The sequence below is a fragment of the Xenopus laevis genome, chromosome 9_10S, assembly GCF_017654675.1.
Source record: "Xenopus laevis strain J_2021 chromosome 9_10S, Xenopus_laevis_v10.1, whole genome shotgun sequence".
NCBI classification, from domain to species: domain Eukaryota; kingdom Metazoa; phylum Chordata; class Amphibia; order Anura; family Pipidae; genus Xenopus; species Xenopus laevis.
Genome location: NC_054388.1, coordinates 115,501,959 through 115,526,371, shown reverse-complemented (window position 1 = coordinate 115,526,371; position 24,413 = coordinate 115,501,959). Strand labels below are relative to the sequence as shown.

Here is a 24,413-nt window from a genome sequence, read left to right as displayed (position 1 = left end):
TACGGGGGGTACAGTCAGTAGAGGAAAGAGAGGGGATACAGGGGGTACAGTCAGTAGAGGAATAGAGGGGATACAGGGGGTACAGTCAGTAGAGGAATAGAAGGGATACAGGGGGTACAGTCAGCAGAGGAATAGATGGGATACAGGGGGTACAGTCAGTAGAGGAAAGAGAGGGGATACAGAGGGTACAGTCAGTAGAGGAATAGAGGGGATACAGAGGGTACAGTCAGCAGAGGAATAGAGGGGATACAGGGGGTACAGTCAGCAGAGGAATAGAGGGGATACAGGGGGTACAGTCAGTAGAGGAATAGAGGGGATACAGAGGGTACAGTCAGTAGAGGAATAGAGGGGGTACAGTCAGTAGAGGAATAGAGGGGATACAGAGGGTACAGTCAGTAGAGAAATAGAGGGGATACAGGGGGTACAGTCAGTAGAGGAATAGAGGAGATACAGGGGGTACAGTCAGTAGAGGAATAGAAGGGATACAGGGGGTACAGTCAGCAGAGGAATAGAGGGGATACAGGGGGTACAGTCAGTAGAGGAATAGAGGGGATACAGGGGGTACAGTCAGTAGAGGAAAGAGAGGGGATACAGGGGTACAGTCAGTAGAGGAATAGAGGAGATACAGGGGGTACAGTCAGTAGAGGAATAGAAGGGATACAGGGGGTACAGTCAGCAGAGGAATAGAGGGGATACAGGGGGTACAGTCAGTAGAGGAATAGAGGGGGTACAGGGGGTACAGTCAGTAGAGGAAAGAGAGGGGATACAGAGGGTACAGTCAGTAGAGGAATAGAGGGGATACAGAGGGTACAGTCAGTAGAGGAATAGAGGGGGTACAGTCAGTAGAGGAATAGAGGGGATACAGGGGGTACAGTCAGTAGAGGAATAGAGGGGATACAGGGGGTACAGTCAGTAGAGGAATAGAGGGGATACAGGGGGTACAGTCAGTAGAGGAATAGAGGAGATACAGGGGGTACAGTCAGTAGAGGAATAGAAGGGATACAGGGGGTACAGTCAGCAGAGGAATAGAGGGGATACAGGGGGTACAGTCAGTAGAGGAATAGAAGGGATACAGGGGGTACAGTCAGCAGAGGAATAGAGGGGATACAGGGGGTACAGTCAGTAGAGGAAAGAGAGGGGATACGGGGGGTACAGTCAGTAGAGGAAAGAGAGGGGATACAGGGGGTACAGTCAGTAGAGGAATAGAGGGGATACAGGGGGTACAGTCAGTAGAGGAATAGAAGGGATACAGGGGGTACAGTCAGCAGAGGAATAGATGGGATACAGGGGGTACAGTCAGTAGAGGAAAGAGAGGGGATACAGAGGGTACAGTCAGTAGAGGAATAGAGGGGATACAGAGGGTACAGTCAGCAGAGGAATAGAGGGGATACAGGGGGTACAGTCAGCAGAGGAATAGAGGGGATACAGGGGGTACAGTCAGTAGAGGAATAGAGGGGATACAGAGGGTACAGTCAGTAGAGGAATAGAGGGGGTACAGTCAGTAGAGGAATAGAGGGGATACAGAGGGTACAGTCAGTAGAGAAATAGAGGGGATACAGGGGGTACAGTCAGTAGAGGAATAGAGGAGATACAGGGGGTACAGTCAGTAGAGGAATAGAAGGGATACAGGGGGTACAGTCAGCAGAGGAATAGAGGGGATACAGGGGGTACAGTCAGTAGAGGAATAGAGGGGATACAGGGGGTACAGTCAGTAGAGGAAAGAGAGGGGATACAGGGGTACAGTCAGTAGAGGAATAGAGGAGATACAGGGGGTACAGTCAGTAGAGGAATAGAAGGGATACAGGGGGTACAGTCAGCAGAGGAATAGAGGGGATACAGGGGGTACAGTCAGTAGAGGAATAGAGGGGTACAGGGGGTACAGTCAGTAGAGGAAAGAGAGGGGATACAGAGGGTACAGTCAGTAGAGGAATAGAGGGGATACAGAGGGTACAGTCAGTAGAGGAATAGAGGGGGTACAGTCAGTAGAGGAATAGAGGGGATACAGGGGGTACAGTCAGTAGAGGAATAGAGGGGATACAGGGGGTACAGTCAGTAGAGGAATAGAGGGGATACAGGGGGTACAGTCAGTAGAGGAATAGAGGAGATACAGGGGGTACAGTCAGTAGAGGAATAGAAGGGATACAGGGGGTACAGTCAGCAGAGGAATAGAGGGGATACAGGGGGTACAGTCAGTAGAGGAATAGAAGGGATACAGGGGGTACAGTCAGCAGAGGAATAGAGGGGATACAGGGGGTACAGTCAGTAGAGGAATAGAGGGGATACAGGGGGTACAGTCAGTAGAGGAAAGAGAGGGGATACAGGGGTACAGTCAGTAGAGGAATAGAGGAGATACAGGGGGTACAGTCAGTAGAGGAATAGAAGGGATACAGGGGGTACAGTCAGCAGAGGAATAGAGGGGATACAGGGGGTACAGTCAGTAGAGGAATAGAGGGGGTACAGTCAGTAGAGGAATAGAGGGGATACAGGGGGTACAGTCAGTAGAGGAATAGAGGGGATACAGGGGGTACAGTCAGTAGAGGAATAGAGGGGATACAGGGGGTACAGTCAGTAGAGGAATAGAGGAGATACAGGGGGTACAGTCAGTAGAGGAATAGAGGGGGTACAGTCAGTAGAGGAATAGAGGGGATACAGAACCAGGTGCTCCCCACCCATCGGGCCCTTCCTGGGTGCAAGTGTTTAGTACATAGGAGATAATGAGCCCCATACTCTCTCCTACAGAATTACCTGGGCACTGTAACTGCACAGATTTTTGGAGCCCCCCCACCTAATTGTCAGCATGAAAGAAATGCCCACGCGGCCCTTGGCACCTCCCCATCACAGCCGACACACCCCCTCGAGACCCCAACTCCTGGGCAACGAGGCAACGACAAAGGAACTGAGGTGCAGGAAGTGACTACTGCTACATTGTATCAATTATATATTTATATATAGTGATCATATCCCCTTATATATTTATATATAGTGATCATATCCCCCTTATATATTTATATATAGTTATCATATCCCCTTATATATTTATATATAGTGATCATATCCCCTTATATATTTATATATAGTGATCATATCCCCTTATATATTTATATATAGTGATCATATCCCCTTATATATTTATATATAGTCATCATTTCCCCTTATATATTTATATATAGTGATCATATCTCCCTTACATATTTATATATAGTGATCATATCCCCTTATATATTTATATATAGTGATCATATCCCCTTATATATTTATATATAGTGATCATATCCCCTTATATATTTATATATAGTGATCATATCCCCTTATATATTTATATATAGTGATCATGTCCCCTTATTTATTTATATATAGTGATCATATCCCCTTATATATTTATATATAGTGATCATACCCCCTTATATATTTATATATAGTGATCATATCCCCTTATATATTTATATATAGTGATCATATCCCCTTATATATTTATATATAGTGATCATATCCCCTTATATATTTATATATAGTGATCATATCCCCTTATATATTTATATATAGTGATCATACCCCCCTTATATATTTATATATAGTGATCATATCCCCTTAAATATTTATATATAGTGATCATATCCCCTTATATATTTATATATAGTGATCATATCCCCTTATATATTTATATATAGTGATCATATCCCCTTAAATATTTATATATAGTGATCATATCCCCTAATATATTTATATATAGTGATCATATCCTCTTATATATTTATATATAGTGATCATATCCCCCTTATATATTTATATATAGTGATCATATCCCCTAATATATTTATAAATAGTGATTATATCCCCTTATATATTTATATATAGTGATCATATCCCCTTATATATTTATATATATTGATCATATCCCCTTATATATTTATATATAGTGATCATATCCCCCTTAACTGTCTCTTCTCCAGTGTAACAATCCCAACTTGTCTTTCCCCATAACTGATCCCTTCCATTCCCTTTATCAGCTTAGTCGCTCTTTTCTGTACTTTCTCTATTTCATTACTAATAACACTCCCTCTTCCAGTATAAAGTAACTTGGTTCTCTGACTCTTTTATTAATAGTGATAATTGGCTTAGATCAGACATTACATGTGTTTAGCAGAGTCAGTTCTCAGTATTGTCTGTGGCAGGGTATTTTTTGGCATTTTGTAGCCACAACAAGTAGTTGCCACTAGTAGCTCTGTGTCTCGTCACCCTTAATAATGTGCAACTGGGACTCTCTGCTTTTAGGAGACTGAACACCTCACACCCCATGAAGACAACACAGTTTTTACATCAGATCCAGAGAAAGGGAACTGCTCTCCTGCCACTGACACTGGACAGGCAGACATGTCACATGCAGGTTAGGATGGGGCTTATTATTATTAATAATTATATTTATTATGATAGTATTATACTATTATTATTATTATAACAGACATTAACTGCAACTGATCTTCTTTTTAATTCATTCATTTCAATTTGACTTTTTACAGTTACTATTATTAGTTCTTTCTTGTGTCAGGGCATTAAAAGCTGCAGGGTCCCTATGTGAGTACAACACCCTCTTGCAACCACAACGGGATTCTGGGAGAAATGCTGCATTGTGGGATTGAAAACACAGCGATTGTGCTCACTTTGCTCACAGCACTTGCACAAATAACTGAGCCCTCGTATGTATAATCTATAATCCAGCATCAGAATAGGTCTCAAAAAGTTACCCTACAAGATAATCAGCAAGAGAAACATTTTGGAAGATAGACAGCAGAAATAACCGTAGATTGAGTATGTTTATATCAGTTATTCTCAAAACATCCAGGGGATAAAATATAAACTATTTAGTGGAGAAATCATGGCTTGTGTGGCCACCCGTCCAGGTTTGAACCAGACGTTCCCAGTTTTCATAATTAGGAGAACAAGTCAAGATTCTCTGAGATTAATATGGTGATCAGCCAATCGGCAATCACCATGTCATAGCTCCTCAAAATGAGTGGCCCACCCTCGTGATGTATTCACCTCGCCCGGAGTTAGCAGTGGGGAAAGGTAACAACCCTAATCATGGCCAACTTGCTAAATATATGAGTCTTCTTAAATCCATTTATGTTTGGGCTTTTCTGTATTACAGTAGTCGCAAAAGATCTAAATGTGGAAACTGAGCTTCAAAAAAGAGCAAAGAGGTACTTGGAGTATGAAGCATATGATGAAGGAACAATCAGAGATCTTCATCTTCCCAATGAAGAATTGAGAATTTACGGAGAGCCCATGGCAATCAAATATGATCAATTTCAAGCAGAAAAGTCAAGCAAACGCATCGCTTTCTCAAAACACTATCAACACAAGGAGAAAAAAGTGGAGTTTTTGTCAAATGACAAATGGCAGCAACACAAATCTACCAACAATGAAGAACTTAGCAAGGATCCAACTCCTCCTGCAAAAATTTCCAATAAACCTGAATTGAATTGTGAAGATTTAGAAAGTTTAGATTTTGAAATAAATGAGCTGGAAACCATGTCATTGAATGTAAATGGGGGATCACTAGAAGATTCTGCAGTAACAGCACACAGAGAAGAAGTACCTCTGGAGGAGGACTACAAGCAAGATGCAGAATTATCTGAGGTGGACATTCTGTCAGCTGTTGAGCCAAAGGATCATTTATCCATCCTTGTTACCCATGCTATAATAGAGAGCTCAGACACTCAGATGAATAAGGAAGACCTTAGCCATGACTATATAAAAAAAGAAACCAAATTAACAAAGGTAACCTTTCAAAATGATCCAGAGGGAGATATGAAAGAACAGCTCGTAACCTCAGTGTGGACTTCACAAATAAACCCAGATTCACAATTGTCTCAAAAAGAAAAGATCCAAAACAATCTGGATATGTTATCCAACACTATTAATGAAGGTCAGGCCACTTTAGAAGAATCTTTTAGCACATCAGAACAATCACAACAGCTTGTTGAAGGGGAAAATGTTTTAGAAGAGAAGAACTTACCTACTGATGAACCAGCAGAGGTCAACGAAAGCAAAACACAAGAGGAAGAGACCATGAATACCATTGATGACCTAGAAGCAATGGTATCTATTGGGATTTCAAAAGATAATTTCATTTACACATCAGTATATCTATCTCAAACTAGTTCCCAAGTTGATACACAAAACATTAATGAGCAACCACCAGTAGAAAAGAAAAACATTATCATACCAGCAGAGAATTTAACAGATCTCTTTGAATCACAGAAAGAACTCAATATGTTATTAGATCTACTACCAAATGTTCCTCAAACGTATCTAGCAGAGGATTGTAAGCAAACTCATGTAAAGCACTCTACTTTGGAAGAAATCCAATTTATTACCACAACAGGCCAGTCACAACAATTTGTTTCAGAGGAAAATATTTCTGGAGAGATAGATCAATCACTTTCAGAAGATCAACCAAAAGTCATTGAAAAAGACTATGAGATACAAGGTGAAGAGAACCTTCAGGCCAGTGATAACTTAGAAGAAACAAAGTCCATGGTGATACCGGTTGAACTTCTCAAGGACCTATCAGAGGAGCTACTTCTCACTTCAGCTCTTGTTATTGATAATGAAAAAGAAAGGATTGATGATCAAATTGAGCAAACTTCCCATATAGAAAGAAATGTTATTGAATCAGATGACCATAAATCAGAGAAAGAACTTTATTTGGTATCAAATGTTCATTCAGACATTACTCAGAGTCACACAATGGAAGATGTAAAGGGGATTACTGGGGAATTTGCAGTGGACCAGTCCCATGAATTAATAGAACTTGTCATGGAAACTAGTACAACAGAGCAAACACACTCCTCCTATATAGAAGATCAAGATGCACCAGTAGAACAGGTGGACGTAAGTGATCTCATACCTAAAACTGGATTTATACAAGATTTAAAGCCGATTGAACCAACCAGTCCAACCAGTCATTTAACAGAAGTCAGAGTAACAGAAGATTCTGACATTCTGGGAAATTTTGGTGCCTCTCCTGAGGTTAACATTGTTATCACAAGAGATCATGGTAGTTCAGAAGACAAGAGCTCCTCAGAAATTAAATCTTCAGTAGAGGAGAATGCCAGTTGTGTTAATGATAATGTACATACAGCCGCAGATCAGGAAGGAGAGAATCTGGAAACAGCTACTGAAAAGCCCCCTGGAACTAAATCTGACCTTTTGTCAGAGGCTGAGGATGGAGAAGCGAAGACAAAGGAGACACTCAGCGATCAAGTTGAGGGCACATTGGTAAGAGACTGATTTATTGTTTCGAGAGATTGCATAATTATATATATACAGTATAAATATACTGTATAATACACAAAAGCCATGGATATCTTGTAAATTATATCCTTATAAATGGTGACTAGTGATGTCATCAGTTATAAACGGTAAGTAGTGATGTCATTTCTGTCACATGACTCACTAAACTAGTGTATTATAATAAATAAAGTACCCCTATTGTAAAATATGAGGATATTAGAAGTCACCTCGGAGTCCCATGACCTGTATAAAAGGACTCCGCCTTCGGCCTCGTACTTTTATACGGTCATGAAACTCCTCGGTGACTTATAATATCCTTATATTTTACAATAGGGGGTACTTTATTCTCTATATAATAAGCAAGAGCCGTGCGAATAACTCAGCCTGCAGCCTTGTGCCTTTATATGGTCACAGAACAACCCCTCAGTGACTTCTAATATCCTTATCATTTACAGTAGGGGGTACATTATCCCTTATAATACATGAGTGATACTCAGAGTTCCCTGTATAACTCAGCCTGCAGCCTTGTGCCTTTATATGGTCACAGAACAACCCCTCAGTGACTTCTAATATCCTTATCATTTACAGTAGGGGGTACATTATGCCTTATAATACATGAGTGATACTCAGAGTTCCCTCTATAACTCAGCCTGCAGCCTTGTGTCTTTATATGGTCACAGAACAACCCCTCAGTGACTTCTAATATCCTTATCATTTACAGTAGGGGGTACATTATCCCTTATAATACATGAGTGATACTCAGAGTTCCCTGTATAACTCAGCCTGCAGCCTTGTGCCTTTATATGGTCACAGAACAACCCCTCAGTGACTTCTAATATCCTTATCATTTACAGTAGGGGGTACATTATCCCTTATAATACATGAGTGATACTCAGAGTTCCCTGTATAACTCAGCCTGCAGCCTTGTGCCTTTATATGGTCACAGAACAACCCCTCAGTGACTTCTAATATCCTTATCATTTACAGTAGGGGGTACATTATCCCTTATAATACATGAGTGATACTCAGAGTTCCCTGTATAACTCAGCCTGCAGCCTTGTGCCTTTATATGGTCACAGAACAACCCCTCAGTGACTTCTAATATCCTTATCATTTACAGTAGGGGGTACATTATGCCTTATAATACATGAGTGATACTCAGAGTTCCCTCTATAACTCAGCCTGCAGCCTTGTGCCTTTATATGGTCACAGAACAACCCCTCAGTGACTTCTAATATCCTTATCATTTACAGTAGGGGGTACATTATCCCTTATAATACATGAGTGATACTCAGAGTTCCCTGTATAACTCAGCCTGCAGCCTTGTGTCTTTATATGGTCACAGAACAACTCCTCAGTGACTTCTAATATCCTTATCATTTACAGTAGGGGGTACATTATCCCTTATAATACATGAGTGATACTCAGAGTTCCCTGTATAACTCAGCCTGCAGCCTTGTGCCTTTATATGGTCACAGAACAACCCCTCAGTGACTTCTAATATCCTTATCATTTACAGTAGGGGGTACATTATCCCTTATAATACATGAGTGATACTCAGAGTTCCCTGTATAACTCAGCCTGCAGCCTTGTGCCTTTATATGGTCACAGAACAACCCCTCAGTGACTTCTAATATCCTTATCATTTACAGTAGGGGGTACATTATGCCTTATAATACATGAGTGATACTCAGAGTTCCCTCTATAACTCAGCCTGCAGCCTTGTGTCTTTATATGGTCACAGAACAACTCCTCAGTGACTTCTAATATCCTTATCATTTACAGTAGGGGGTACATTATCCCTTATAATACATGAGTGATACTCAGAGTTCCCTGTATAACTCAGCCTGCAGCCTTGTGCCTTTATATGGTCACAGAACAACCCCTCAGTGACTTCTAATATCCTTATCATTTACAGTAGGGGGTACATTATGCCTTATAATACATGAGTGATACTCAGAGTTCCCTCTATAACTCAGCCTGCAGCCTTGTGCCTTTATATGGTCACAGAACAACCCCTCAGTGACTTCTAATATCCTTATCATTTACAGTAGGGGGTACATTACCTTATAATACATGAGTGATACTCAGAGTTCCCTGTATAACTCAGCCTGCAGCCTTGTGCCTTTATATGGTCACAGAACAACCCCTCAGTGACTTCTAATATCCTTATCATTTACAGTAGGGGGTACATTATCCCTTATAATACATGAGTGATACTCAGAGTTCCCTGTATAACTCAGCCTGCAGCCTTGTGCCTTTATATGGTCACAGAACAACCCCTCAGTGACTTCTAATATCCTTATCATTTACAGTAGGGGGTACATTATCCCTTATAATACATGAGTGATACTCAGAGTTCCCTGTATAACTCAGCCTGCAGCCTTGTGCCTTTATATGGTCACAGAAGAACCCCTCAGTGACTTCTAATATCCTTATCATTTACAGTAGGGGGTACATTATCCCTTATAATACATGAGTGATACTCAGAGTTCCCTCTATAACTCAGCCTGCAGCCTTGTGTCTTTATATGGTCACAGAACAACTCCTCAGTGACTTCTAATATCCTTATCATTTACAGTAGGGGGTACATTATCCCTTATAATACATGAGTGATACTCAGAGTTCCCTGTATAACTCAGCCTGCAGCCTTGTGCCTTTATATGGTCACAGAACAACCCCTCAGTGACTTCTAATATCCTTATCATTTACAGTAGGGGGTACATTATGCCTTATAATACATGAGTGATACTCAGAGTTCCCTCTATAACTCAGCCTGCAGCCTTGTGCCTTTATATGGTCACAGAACAACCCCTCAGTGACTTCTAATATCCTTATCATTTACAGTAGGGGGTACATTACCTTATAATACATGAGTGATACTCAGAGTTCCCTGTATAACTCAGCCTGCAGCCTTGTGCCTTTATATGGTCACAGAACAACCCCTCAGTGACTTCTAATATCCTTATCATTTACAGTAGGGGGTACATTATCCCTTATAATACATGAGTGATACTCAGAGTTCCCTGTATAACTCAGCCTGCAGCCTTGTGTCTTTATATGGTCACAGAACAACCCCTCAGTGACTTCTAATATCCTTATCATTTACAGTAGGGGGTACATTAACCCTTATAATACATGAGTGATACTCAGAGTTCCCTGTATAACTCAGCCTGCAGCCTTGTGTCTTTATATGGTCACAGAACAACCCCTCAGTGACTTCTAATATCCTTATCATTTACAGTAGGGGGTACATTAACCCTTATAATACATGAGTGATACTCAGAGTTCCCTGTATAACTCAGCCTGCAGCCTTGTGTCTTTATATGGTCACAGAACAACCCCTCAGTGACTTCTAATATCCTTATCATTTACAGTAGGGGGTACATTATTCCTTATAATACATGAGTGATACTCAGAGTTCCCTGTATAACTCAGCCTGCAGCCTTGTGCCTTTATATGGTCACAGAACAACCCCTCAGTGACTTCTAATATCCTTATCATTTACAGTAGGGGGTACATTATCCCTTATAATACATGAGTGATACTCAGAGTTCCCTGTATAACTCAGCCTGCAGCCTTGTGCCTTTATATGGTCACAGAAGAACCCCTCAGTGACTTCTAATATCCTTATCATTTACAGCAGGGGGTATATTATCCCTTATAATACATAAGATCCCTGACCTGTATAACTATATTGTAATATATATATATATATATATATATATATATATATATATATATAAATATATATATATATATATATATATATATATATATATATATACAATTTATATATATATATATATTTCTTCTTTTTTGCTTTACATAGCCTTCAGCAAAATATATTAGTACATTTTAACCCTTTATAAAAATCTGTGTATTCTTGAATAGTTTCCCCATAGCACATTGGACCTGAGTGCGCAGAAAAGCAGAGTAATTTTACGTAGGAAAACCTCAATTCGCAAGCGACCAAAGCAGACTCTTCATGGCCCTGAGACTGTTGAGCAACCTCTACTCATTGCCAGGCCAATGTTCCCAGTGAAACTTCCAAGCATTGCCCCTTTGCATCCAAAACCTGCACTACCTCCTGCTGAGGTCCATGAAGAAGACCAGACTCCCACAGAGGGACTAGCCGTGAAGCCAAAGAAAGGGTTACCAAGGCTTCCCGGGTAAGTCAGATTAATGGGGAGCACTAAAGCATGCTGGGTAAGCTTGACTATTCCAATGCCCCTGTGTTACTAATAATAATAGAAAGAGAACATCCACTACTAAATGTCAATCATTGACCCCTTTGAGTTACCAACATTTGCTGTATCACTGATGGATTCCCATCTATGACTTACTATTAACTATTCCCATTTGAAAAATTCACCCACACCATGTATCTATTATTTATATATACTCGAAAACTTGCTTGAAGCCGGCACGGCACATAAAAAGATTGTGTGTGCCTGGGTGCAAAATGCAAACAATAAGATAACTGTCCCAAATGAGACATGAACTCACAGGTCTTATCCAAGGTGAAAACAGCAGTTTTTTGCTGAATAAACACCATTTTTTCACCTTGGATAAGACCTGTGAGTGCATGCCTCATTTGGAACAGATATATCTATATATATATATATTTATATTATAACAGCATTTTTATTGCCAATAGATTTGGGGTCCCACATCCCCAGATGATGCAAGAACTTCAGAATCGCCTACAGAAGAAGAAACCCAACAAATGACTTGGCATTAGAAGAAGAGACGTTGATTCCACTGAATGTGGAACTAATTGGTCCCTTAAAAGGAGTTACTTTCAACCTGTCCTTAGTGTTTACAACTGTCTCTTTTTAGGATAATTCCCCAACAACACAAAGGAACCACTATGAAGAAGGGCAGAACAATCTTCCTTGGTCAACAGTTCTTGTATGGGTTGGGTCATTCCCAGAGAAAGGTGATCAGTTCTCCACTGCACTCATGGTTTAGGCCTTGGAAGATTTCTCATTATCATTTTTTTGTAAAGAAGATATCAGGTTGGAGCAATACGTTGATGACATTCTCCCTATATTTCTTATTGGTTGACCTTTGTTTCTGATTGTTTCCAATTGATCCAACCATGGAATATTTGATCCCCTGTATTTATCTCTTTGGACGCAGCCGATGAACTGAGTTTGATCTACTCCATGGCAGATGACTTGGAAATCTGACTCTAAAGATTCGGATTATTCACTAAAGTGATTCCTTCCTTCATGAGATGCCACCAAACAAGAAATTATCCACAGTAAGAACAGCACCATACAGAGAAGAATAAATGAAACAATATCAATGACAGCATTGTTAGCTAATATTAATCGCTATAAAAAAATGTTGTTTCTATATAAAGAAAATTTTCATTTGAATTCTTGTCGATATTAGATATCTAATAATCTATAAGAATTAAAAATTCTTTCTCTACTACGGTTTACACCGATTCATCTTTAGTTTTGTCTGGTTACTGGGGTAAGTGGCCTTGGACAGATAATTTAATTTAAATACCAAACTGCAGAAGCAAAAAAATCTGGAATAATTTCAAATCTGTGAAAAAAATGGCCAAATGCTACCAACCTGTATCCTTAAAGGGATACTGTCATGGGAAAAAATTGTTTTTTTCAAAATGAATCAGTTAATAGTGCTGCCCAAGCAGAATTCTGCACTGAAATCCATTTCTCAAAAGAGCAAACAGATTTTTTTATATTCAATTTTAAAATCTGACATGGGGCTAGACATATTGTCAATTTCCCAGCTGCCCCAAGTCATGTGACTTGTGCTCTGATAAACTTCAATCACTCTTTACTGCTGTACTGCAAGTTGGAGTGATATCACCCCCCCCTCCCTTTTCCCCCCCAGCAGCCAAACAACAGAACAATGGGAAGGTAACTAGATAGCAGCTCCCTAACACAAGATAACAGCTGCCTGGTAGATCTAAGAACAACACTCAATAGTAAAATCCAGGTCCCACTGAGACACATTCAGTTACACTGAGAAGGAAAAACAGCAGCCTGCCAGAAAGCATTCTCTCCTAAAGTGCAGGCACAAGTCACATAACCAGGGACAGCTGGGAAATTGACAAAATGTCTAGCCCCATGTCAGATTTCAAAATTGAATATAAAAAAATCTGTTTGCTCTTTTGAGAAATGGATTTCAGTGCAGAATTCTGCTGGAGCAGCACTATTAACTGATTCCTTTTGAAAAAATTTTTTTTTCCCATGACAGTATCCCTTTAAACTTTAACATTAAAATTATCTTTAAAATGTCAATTAATTAATTTCCTTGGGGCTGAAATGAAATGTTTATCATGTGTAACAGACCTCAATTTATGAACTGAATCCATAACAAAAAATTCAAGGAAAAAAGTTTCACAATTTCCCAATTTCTACAGCCAATGTTGTTATTGGCTGTAGAGACCCTACGTATGGAGTGTGGAAGTCGGAATTCCGATTTATTTACACAGTGTGTGAGAAGTTTGACTTGACGTCATTTGGAAAATAAAACCACTGTCAATGTTTTGAATTTCAATTTCATTAGAATAAGAAAGAGCATTTATTTAATTGCAGCAACTTAAAATAATGACGGAAAGCTGCCAAAAATAAATAAATATTTTCTGACTTTGCCAAAAGGTTCTTTAACTGCAAAAAAATCGATCTTTTCTGACTTTGCTGCAATTTGAAAATAACAGGAAACAATTTTATCAAAATCTTTGTTGATAAAAACTTAATAAGTGAAGTAAGAAAAATCACTGGATTTGTCTTTTTTCTGTCAATTTTCAACTTCGATGTCTATTTAATTTAACAGTGTAGATGTCATATAAACAGTTTTTTCATCTTTCATCCCCTTTTATTTATGATGTGTTAAGAATTTATAGATTAAGATATTTTGGAAGTCAAATTGCTGTCAATATTGGAATTTAAATTTCATCAAATAGCATTTATTTCATTTTTTGTGGAACATTTACAAAATGTCAGATTGGAAACATCAGGATTTGTCTGGCCGTGCTAAAATCAAAATATTTTAGGAAAAATGGTCGAAATATCAATGAGCTGGAAACAGGATTGTTAGAATTATTAGAAGTAGAAAAATTCCGTGAATTCTTGGTAATTGGCAGATCTCTGCAGTTTGGAAACAAGGACCCAGTTTGTCATGTGACCGTGTTTAATTAACAATATAGGAAAGAAAAAAGTTACAATTCTAAATGATCAAATTTAAATTTAATGTAGATGTGAATCATCTCAGCATCTTTTCCCAATCTTATTTATTTGCCAAAATATTGTGCCAAAATCTAAAAAGTGGCATCAAACATGACTGGCCTGGGAGGGCTTGTCAGGCTACATTTTTGATATAATAATATTTTGAATCTTTAAAAATGGTATTTATCTTTTTTTTTCCAATATTGTATCTTTAAAACTGTTTTTAATTTTTAAAAATTTATATTTTCAAATATTTGATACTGCTATTCTGTATGTATTCTGTAATTTACTGGTACACCCCTCTGCTTTCTTCCACTCATGTGAATCAGATCAATCTCTTCTGAAAAGATTGAGTGGTTTGGAATTGTAGGTTTCCCAACAATAACCGACCTATCATTTTCCATTTATTAATTATTTTATTTTCCTATGCAACTAGAAAAAGCGCTATGTATTTTAATGTCATCTATCTTTTACATTTTGATTTAAAAAAATATTTTTAGTAGCATCATTTTTGCTATTCTTTTTAGTTTGGCATCTCCCTCCCAGAATGTTCTGGGCACACAATAAGCTATACCCTCATACTGTACTGTCTAAGGGAATCAATATGGCACCTCCTCCTCCCGTATGTATAAATACAAATATACAGAGAAGGAATGTTCTGGGCACACAATAAGCCATACCCTCATACTGTACTGTCTAAGGGAATCAATATGGCACCTCCTCCCATATGTATAAATACAAATATACAGAGAAGGAATGTTCTGGGCACACAATAAGCTATACCCTCATACTGTACTGTCTAAGGGAATCAATATGGCACCTCCTCCTCCCATATGTATAAATACAAATATACAGAGAAGGAATGTTCTGGGCACACAATAAGCTATACCCTCGTACTGTACTGTCTAAGGGAATCAATATGGCACCTCCTCCTCCCATATGTATAAATACAAATATACAGAGAAGGAATGTTCTGGGCACACAATAAGCTATACCCTCATACTGTACTGTCTAAGGGAATCAATATGGCACCTCCCTCCTCCCATATGTATAAATACAAATATACAGAGAAGGAATGTTCTGGGCACACAATAAGCTATACCCTCATACTGTACTGTCTAAGGGAATCAATATGGCACCTCCTCCTCCCATATGTATAAATACAAATATACAGAGAAGGAATGTTCTGGGCACACAATAAGCTATACCCTCATACTGTACTGTCTAAGGAAATCAATATGGCACCTCCTCCTCCCATATGTATAAATACAAATATACAGAGAAGGAATGTTCTGGGCACACAATAAGCTATACCCTCATACTGTACTGTCTAAGGAATCAATATGGCACCTCCCTCCTCCCATATGTATAAATACAAATATACAGAGAAGGAATGTTCTGGGCACACAATAAGCTATACCCTCATACTGTACTGTCTAAGGGAATCAATATGGCACCTCCTCCTCCCATATGTATAAATACAAATATACAGAGAAGGAATGTTCTGGGCACACAATAAGCTATACCCTCATACTGTACTGTCTAAGGGAATCAATATGGCACCTCCCTCCTCCCATATGTATAAATACAAATATACAGAGAAGGAATGTTCTGGGCACACAATAAGCTATACCCTCATACTGTACTGTCTAAGGGAATCAATATGGCACCTCCTCCTCCCATATGTATAAATATAAATATACAGAGAAGGAATGTTCTGGGCACACAATAAGCTATACCCTCATACTGTACTGTCTAAGGGAATCAATATGGCACCTCCTCCTCCCATATGTATAAATACAAATATACAGAGAAGGAATGTTCTGGGCACACAATAAGCTATACCCTCATACTGTACTGTCTAAGGGAATCAATATGGCACCTCCCTCCTCCCATATGTATAAATACAAATATACAGAGAAGGAATGTTCTGGGCACACAATAAGCTATACCCTCATACTGTACTGTCTAAGGGAATCAATATGGCACCTCCTCCTCCCATATGTATAAATATAAATATACAGAGAAGGAATGTTCTGGGCACACAATAAGCTATACCCTCATACATATTTGGTTTTCCAGTGGGCCCAGGTTCCCCAGTGTAGGAGTTTGTATGTGTGAGCGTGTGATTGGGTATCTGTGTCTTCTGGGGTGTGTGTGTCTATTGGGGTGTATGTGTATTGGGGTGTGTGTGTGTCTATTGGGGTGTGTGTGTATTGGGATGTGTGTGTCTATTGGGGTGTGTGTGTTGGGTTGTGTGTGTCTATTGGGGTGTGTATTGGGGGGTGTCTATTGGGTGTGTTTATTTGGGTGTGTATTGGGGTGTGTGTTGGTGTGTATGGGTGTGTGTCTTGGGGTGTGTGTATTGAGGTGTGTGTTGCGTCACGTGTCTGTGTATTGAGGTGTGTGTGTCTTGTTGGTGTGTATGGGTGAGGGGGGCAGTACTGGGATAAATATGGGGCAGTATAATTTCTGGTAAATTACAAAAATTCCCCCATTCTCTGGTGATTCAAAATAACCAGATTTTCCGAGCAGCAGAGAAGGGATATTCCAGCTCTCTCATTGGGTGTTTTCCTTTCCTGCAAAGGGTTAACGGAGTGAGCAGAACCTGAGTGGGGGGGCACCTCTCAAGCACAAAACACTCTTCATATACACAAACTTTATTGTAATAAATAAAACCACAAAAATAGAAATTATATAGAAAATCGACTGAAATGAGAAACATCAGAGAATTCATCAGATTTGGGGCATTTGGGGCACAAATGAATGTTACCCCCCCCCCCCCCCCATTACCAATAAAAGCAAAGAACTTCCAGCAGCTGATTCTGCGCTTGTGACACTGAGTCTTGTGTGACTCCCTGCACTAGTGATACCACAATGGTGTCATATACAATGATGTCATACAAGTGCTCTGCTGACAGTTATTATGGGGTGTATCCCTATCTTGGGGGTATATTAATGGCAGGGCAGACATTCTTTTTAGATTTCCCAACTTCAGGTAAACATCACATTGCTTCTATATCCAGGTTGGAAAAAATCCTATGAACAGCCCCACGGGGGGCTAAGGGCTATGGCAACTGGGGCATTTTGATTTTCTGTAGGGTCGTTTCCCACTGTCAAGAAATCCCCTCCCTTGAGAAGCAAACAGGGGTCTCCAGATACGTGTGGAGCTTCATATTCCTTGCAATGGGCTGTAACCCATGCACTTTGCTTATATTACTGATTAAAATGTCTAAAAAGCGGTTGTGCAGTTAAGTGATTGTGGCGTCAGTCTGTTCATTGTGCAGTGATGTGTTCCAAAGCAACGGGAAAAGAGATCCTAAGTGTTTTAGATATTTATAGAATGGATCGAAATGCCTAGAATGTGGCTGTGAGACCCCTGGGCAACGGAGAGTGAGCCTCAGCAAGGTGATCCATTGTGGCATCAATCAAAATGTCCAAAGTGCCATAACTCTTAGAAAATCCTTTTATTTAGTCAAGTTCTGAAATAAATACACAATGACAACACATAATGATGGATCTAGGTGGTTCTGCATTATGGGATGTCGCACAGCAGCCACTATTGCCCCTGGGTTTGCCCTTGCGATCTTACAGTGAACCCTGGTACCGGTGCCCTGATTCTTCATCTCATTCACAGTCTAATAAGTGCCATGGTGCCTCTGTATAGAGCCCAATTCACTTTCACATTCCTTCTGTTGATCCTTCTGTGCCCATTGTTGTACCACCACGGGTACTATACAGAAGGACCAGTTCACCTATTAGACCATGGATTGGACTCTAAGGACAATACCATGACAATACCATGATGGAGCTACAATACAGTTGCACTATAGGATATAACCAACATTCTACCAACTGAGTAGCACCCAAAGCTACGGCATCTATTAGAGTTCCAGTTACAATATGAGTAGAATTATTGGTCTTTTATAGAGGCAACGTCTGATATAGACAAATGTCAATCCCATAGGGATCAGCCACAGGGTTCAGGGAACATTTTGCCTTTATAAAGGAACCGTCATTTCCTTTCCTTCAACCGCCAAATCCTACATTACTTTATACATCTGACACACCCCTACATCAATAAATATGTTTAAATACCCCTTTCCCCCTAATATAATAAATATTGTAACAAAGTCAGGTACAAAAATACTGTCAATATGTAACGGAAATGGCAAAGCATGCTGGGAAGTCAGTCAACTGCTACAAGGAAAATTCATTGAAGTCGAGACATAAACGGATTTTTTTCAGCTGTAAATTTCGTTATTGGTTTGAACTACTTCATAAGAGGAGTTATAGGGAGAGTTATATGGAGCAATAGGAGGAGTTATAGGGAGGGTTATATGGAGCAATAGGAGGAGTTATAGGGAGGGTTATATGGAGCAATAGGAGGAGTTATAGGGAGGGTTATATGGAGCAATAGGAGGAGTTATAGGGAGGGTTATATGGAACAATAGGAGGAGTTATAGGGAGGTTTATATGGAACAATAGGAGGAGTTATAGGGAGGGTTATATGGAACAATAGGAGGAGTTATAGGGAGGGTTATATGGAACAATGGGAGGAGTTATAGGGAGGGTTATATGGAGCAATAGGAGGAGTTATAGGGAGGGTTATATGGAGCAATAGGAGGAGTTATAGGGAGGGTTATATGGAGCAATAGGAGGAGTTATAGGGAGGGTTATATGGAGTAATAGGAGGAGTTATAGGGAGGGTTATATGGAGCAATAGGAGGAGTTATAGGGAGGGGTATATGGAGCAATAGTAGGAGTTAGAGGGAGGAGTTATATGGAGCAATGGGAGGAGTTATAGGGTGGGTTATATGGAGCAATAGGAGGAGTTATAGGGAGGGTTATATGGAGCAATAGGAGGAGTTATAGGGAGAGTTATATGGAGCAATAGGAGGAGTTATAGGGAGGGTTACATGGAACAATAGGAGGAGTTATAGGGAGGGTTATATGGAGCAATGGGAGGAGTTATAGGGAGGGTTATATGGAGCAATGGGAGGAGCTATAGGGAGGGTTATATGGAGCAATGGGAGGAGTTAGAGGGAGGGTTATATGGAGCAATAGGAGGGGTGATAGGGATGGGCTAATAGAGAAGAATGAGGTGTTTGATGGATGTTTTTTTTAGAAGGAGGAGCAAGAGATCTGGAGCAGTAGAAGGAATTTCAGGGATGGGTACTGACTGTAAAAACATGGGATGAGCTCTGCAATGTTTGCAGTAGTAGTTTGCACTATGAAGAATCCTGTATCAGCTCTAGGTAATTTTATATAGAATCCAATCAGTTGTATGGAGCCCTGCAGTGCAAATGTTGCCTCCTTATCTGGGCCATGAAAACATTTTGCTCCCAGCAATCACAGACTTCCCAACAGCCTGTGCCCAGTACAAATTTTGCATAGTGTCTGTATAAGGACTTGTGGGAATCAAAGGGGGTCAGCCGGATAACCAGCCTAATGTGCATGTGACTCCCCAGCCCAACCCCCTCTTAATCTCTGGTGGTGTGGCGCAATGCGGTATACTCTCTCACCGCCCGAAACAGGAACTGCTCCATGCTTCGTAGGGCCTGGAACATCACAATACGGCTGTGCCAGTCACTGCCATCGGAAGAGGGTTCCATCACAGTTAGGGACTCAGAAGGGGAAACCTTAAATACTGACATCTACAAAAAAAATTCCAAAAAGTCAAATCAGTATGGCAGGAAAGTATTAATATATATGTAATTATACAGAAGGGTTGGGGTTGCTGTATTGCTTCCCTTGGATGGTACAATATTGGATTATAGTTAGGGATGTAGCGAACGTCGGAAAAAATGTTCGCGGACATGTTCGCGAACGTCCGGACAAAAATGCGAACGGTTCGCGAACGTTGCGAACCCCATAGACTTCAATGGGAAGGCGAATTTTAAAAGCTAGAAAAGACATTTCTGGCCAGAAAAATGATTTTAAAGTTGTTTAAAGGGTGCAACGACCTGGACAGTGGCATGCCAGAGGGGGATCAAGGGCAAAAATGTATCTGAAAAATCCATTGTTGACACAGCGCTGCGTTTTGTGCTGTAAAGGGCAGAAATCACACTACGTCACTCAGGTGATGTTTCTGGAGACGGTATTATTATTGATATTTAGACAGAATGTGAAAAAGCTCACACAGCTAGGTGGCAGTGGTTTGAAGAACAGATGCAGATGAGAGATCAGCAGCAGGACAGACAGCTGCCCACAGCAGCTACATACAGAGCACTGCAGTAGAAGGTAGATTACTAGCCAGCAAAGCTACCTAACCTAAAATGTCCCTCAAATCCCTGCAGAGTTCTGTCCCTACAATACAGAGCAGTATCAAGTAGATTACTAGCCAGCAAAGTTACTATCAACTGTCCCTCAAATCACTAGCAGCTCTCTCCCTACACTAGCTCTTCCAAGCACACACAGGCAGAATGAAAAAACGCTGCAGGGCTTCAGTTTATATATGGAAGGGGAGTGGTCCAGGGGGTGTGGGGGTGGTCCAGGAGGGAGAGCTTCCTGATTGGCTGCCATGTATCTGCTGGTCTGGGGTGAGAGGTCAAAAATAAGCGCCAGCTAAGGCCAACCCAAATTGGCGAACGTTGCGTTACGTTCGCGAACATTCGGCGGACGCGAACGGTCGATGTTCGCGCGAACAAGTTCGCCGGCGAACAGTCCGCGACATCCCTAATTATAGCTTATTTGCATACTGTATTTGGATGATTTTCACTACAGATCTAGGTCACTAACCCAAAACAACCCATATACTTCAGATCACTTACCTGTATCTTGATATGGTGCAGAAGATCTCGAAGGTCTAGTTGCACAATACTGATCCTTCTAGCAAAAGGAATAGATCCATCGCCACTCAGGTGAGAATCTTCCTTCTCCTTCCACTCCTCCAGCTTCTTCAGATACACTGGAAACACCTGTAGACCCTCATGCAACAGCCTAAGACGTTCTCCTGCCTGGGGAAGAGACATTTATGAGAAGGAAAGATGGAGTGAGATAAAATGTGAAGTAGAAGTGCAAAATAAATATAAAAGTGGCCATGGGAACATACTCACCTTTAGCCTGAGCCAATCATTGATCTTAATGCTGGCTAAGGGGAGGTTTCCCAAGCTTCTGGAGAAATTTACATGGGCCCCCTTCAACCATGATTCCACCTAGAAAGGAGGAACCCATAGTTATTTTAGTGACATTCATAGAACCTAAAGTATGAAATAACTGAGAGCCATAGAAAAAAGGTGAAGAGAAGGATAACAATTGATGAGGAGGACAGAGAATGAAAAAGGCAATAGGAATGGTATGAAGAGGATGTAAAGAATCAATATGGCTGAGAGTGTGAAAAAGATGCAAGAACATAGAAGACGGATAGGACAGATAAGAGCAATGGAAGAGGGATGGGTTGGCTGAGAAACATTGAAGTGATATAAGAATAATAAACAAGTAAGTCCATGAAAGAAGTAAGAGGAGGATAAAAAGGCACAAGATGAATTAGGTCTTGCAAAGCGAGGCACAGAATGGCTGAGATGAACTCATCTACACTAGTTTTTGAATTTTCTATATTTCTACTTGGTCAAAGTAAAAGGTAATGGGAAGTTTCTCTCCATTACCATTTCATTTGACTTTTGTTTATCCACCCTAGCTCGCTGCCTGTCCCTCCTAATATTATGTCCCAACAGGCTAGACTTTATTGCCCCCATAATGCCTCTTGGTCTATTTATACATCTTTCGATGTATTCAAGACAAGGTTGACTACAACCTGCCTTAGTTTTCTTGCAAATCTCTCTCTTGGTGTCCATCGTTCTCTGAATGTTGGAATTGTCAGTGTTACTTAGTGTTAGGGTTAGGACATATTTGGTCAATGGAAGAGGAAGAAGGGGGGCCTAAGGCAGAGAGTAGGATTGTGGTCCTTGTGAGACAGATAAGAACCATAGAGGAAACAGGATGGATTAAGTCAAAGGGAGAGAAAGGAGAAGGATGGAGCAGAACAGGGTAGTTTAGGTCTTTGTAGGAGGAGGAGATAGACATAGAGGGACAGGATGAATCAGCAAGAGGATCCCCAACAAGCAAATGACAAAATAAAACACAGCATAACACCCACACTTAGGTACTTACATAGATAATTTTCAGGTTCCGGCTCTCATTCAATAGCTTCTTGGAGAGTTTCAGACTGTTACTAAATTCATCCCAATTACTGACCCTTTCATATTTTACCTCCATTGGGGCCCCATGTAGCTCTCTGATTACTACACAAAGGGTCAGCAGGACCATAAGCACACCTAAAGGCAGAGAGCAATTGAATGTAACTGGGTGGCAGAGTCTGATAGAGACAACAAGCAAGGCTTAAGGAAAAGGAGAAACAAGGCAGTGCTCCTCCTCTGACAATGTCAACCACCAAAGACATTGTCTCTGTCCTCTCAGTCTTCCTCTGAATTAAATGACATTCCTCTCCACCAGTCTTTGAATTTGTTTCAGCCAACTTATGATTTTCCCAAATCCCTTTGAATTCTCCTTTATTCCTGACACACAGGCTTCTGCTTCACTCCTGTTATTGCCCAAAGATGTCTCCACCATATCCAAAGCCAAGCCTTCCTTAGTTTGGTCTTGCACTCTCTCTGTGTCTTGGTGCATCCCCCGTCTCTTTTTTTCTGTTCCTCTCTTTCACACCCCTCCACTATTCTCTATGTGATGTTATTATCTCGTCTTCCTGATTTCTTGCAATTTCACAACAGTCTACATTGGGTAATTTTATTATTAGTAACACTCAAATTTCCTGCCTTGTGAACAAGAAGCTCAGTGCTATTACTGTCAGACACCACCCCCGGCTGGACCAGAAAATTCCTCTTGTTGAGACCATAACATTTACGATAACAATAACGTCATGCAAACAACTCTGTCTCATCTCTTGTGTCTCAGCACATTCATCTCAGAAGGCAGAAGCTCAGCGACTGCTAAGTTGATTTTAGTTTGAAATATGAGAATTATCTGTGGTTATCCATCCATTATATCAGAACTGGGAGACTGTTGTGACTTATGGAGATAGTGTTATGGAGATGAATCTGAGAGTGACTGTGTGCAAACCAAACCTGAAAAAAACTCTTGTCTCCATTGTTCTGTAACTTTACAGGTGTATAAACATGAAGAACCCCTAAGAACCATGAGACTGCCTCATTGTCTCACAACCATTGTCTCAAGCAACATGTTGCCACCAGCCCCTTGTATTTTGCTCCCAACTGAGGCTTTCTGGCTTGCAGGCAACTTGTGGAGGTATAATACCACACGTATTGCCAAACATATCCTCCTAGAGGCTGACAGTCCACAAGGACCCATGGATGGGTGGGCAGATTTTGAGCATATAGTAACCCCAAGAACACAATAAAATATCTGTGCCAAACACTTACCTTGTAGAAGCTTGTTCATCTTATCTGAGATGAGCTGTCAAGTGTCTTCTCCTTGTATTTCTATGTCCTGCTTACATTTTGCCTTGGAGGTTATATAGTCATGGAGAAGTTTCAGTTTCACCCTTCCAGTCTATATTTTAGTTTATGGGAAGGGGATATTCCTTTTCATCTGAGGTCTCTTGGGCTTTCAGCAGTTCTCTTTTTTCTTATAGAGAGACTAGTGCAGGCTCAAGGCTTTTTCGAAGAAACTATGGACAGTTCTCTGCTACTGAAAGAATTGTGTCTATTTTGCATTTACTCTCGCAGCCGAAAGCTCCTTTTTTATACCCACCTGGTTCAGAGTGAAAAAATATTTGAAACAATTATAAAGTAGCTTAGCATATAATAAAGAGTATTCATCAGGCTGCAGTAATTTTGTTTTTTAAAAGACTGATTATCTTAATACAGACAGGGAAATGTATGGTGTGGCAGAATCTCAAGCACAGAACTGCAAACCTGCAAGTCTGAT

The 24,413-nt window shown here is 40.4% G+C and overlaps 2 protein-coding genes across 2 annotated transcripts in view; one reads left to right on the top strand and one right to left on the bottom strand.

Annotated features, from left to right (window-relative positions):
- The window catches only part of LOC108704234, a 14,409-nt gene extending 1,671 nt beyond the window's left edge, over positions 1-12,738 (top strand). The window contains exons 2-6 of the mRNA XM_041578789.1: positions 2,740-2,901; positions 4,273-4,384; positions 5,147-7,281; positions 11,191-11,468; positions 11,957-12,738. Of these exons, the coding sequence (XP_041434723.1) occupies positions 2,740-2,901; positions 4,273-4,384; positions 5,147-7,281; positions 11,191-11,468; positions 11,957-12,029 (2,760 nt within the window). The 3' untranslated portion in view covers positions 12,030-12,738. The remainder of the gene's footprint in view (positions 1-2,739; positions 2,902-4,272; positions 4,385-5,146; positions 7,282-11,190; positions 11,469-11,956) is intronic.
- Positions 12,739-19,520: 6,782 nt separating this feature from the next.
- On the bottom strand, positions 19,521-23,924 carry LOC121398812. Its single transcript, XM_041578130.1, has 5 exons — positions 23,906-23,924; positions 22,620-22,783; positions 21,566-21,664; positions 21,281-21,466; positions 19,521-20,164 (listed from the first exon to the last, which is right to left on the bottom strand). Exons 1-5 carry the CDS (start codon positions 23,922-23,924, stop codon positions 19,991-19,993), a joined length of 642 nt encoding a protein of 213 aa, XP_041434064.1. The 3' UTR covers positions 19,521-19,990.
- Positions 23,925-24,413: the final 489 nt, after the last annotated feature.

Excerpts from the sequence above, each read along its gene's own strand:
- LOC121398812 (XM_041578130.1), bottom strand. Across the intron at positions 21,665-22,619 it reads GGAACCTGAAAATTATCTAT|GTGGAATCATGGTTGAAGGG; the intron begins GTAAGTACCTAA and ends CCTCCTTTCTAG. Across the intron at positions 21,467-21,565 it reads ATGATTGGCTCAGGCTAAAG|GCAGGAGAACGTCTTAGGCT; the intron begins GTGAGTATGTTC and ends TCTCTTCCCCAG.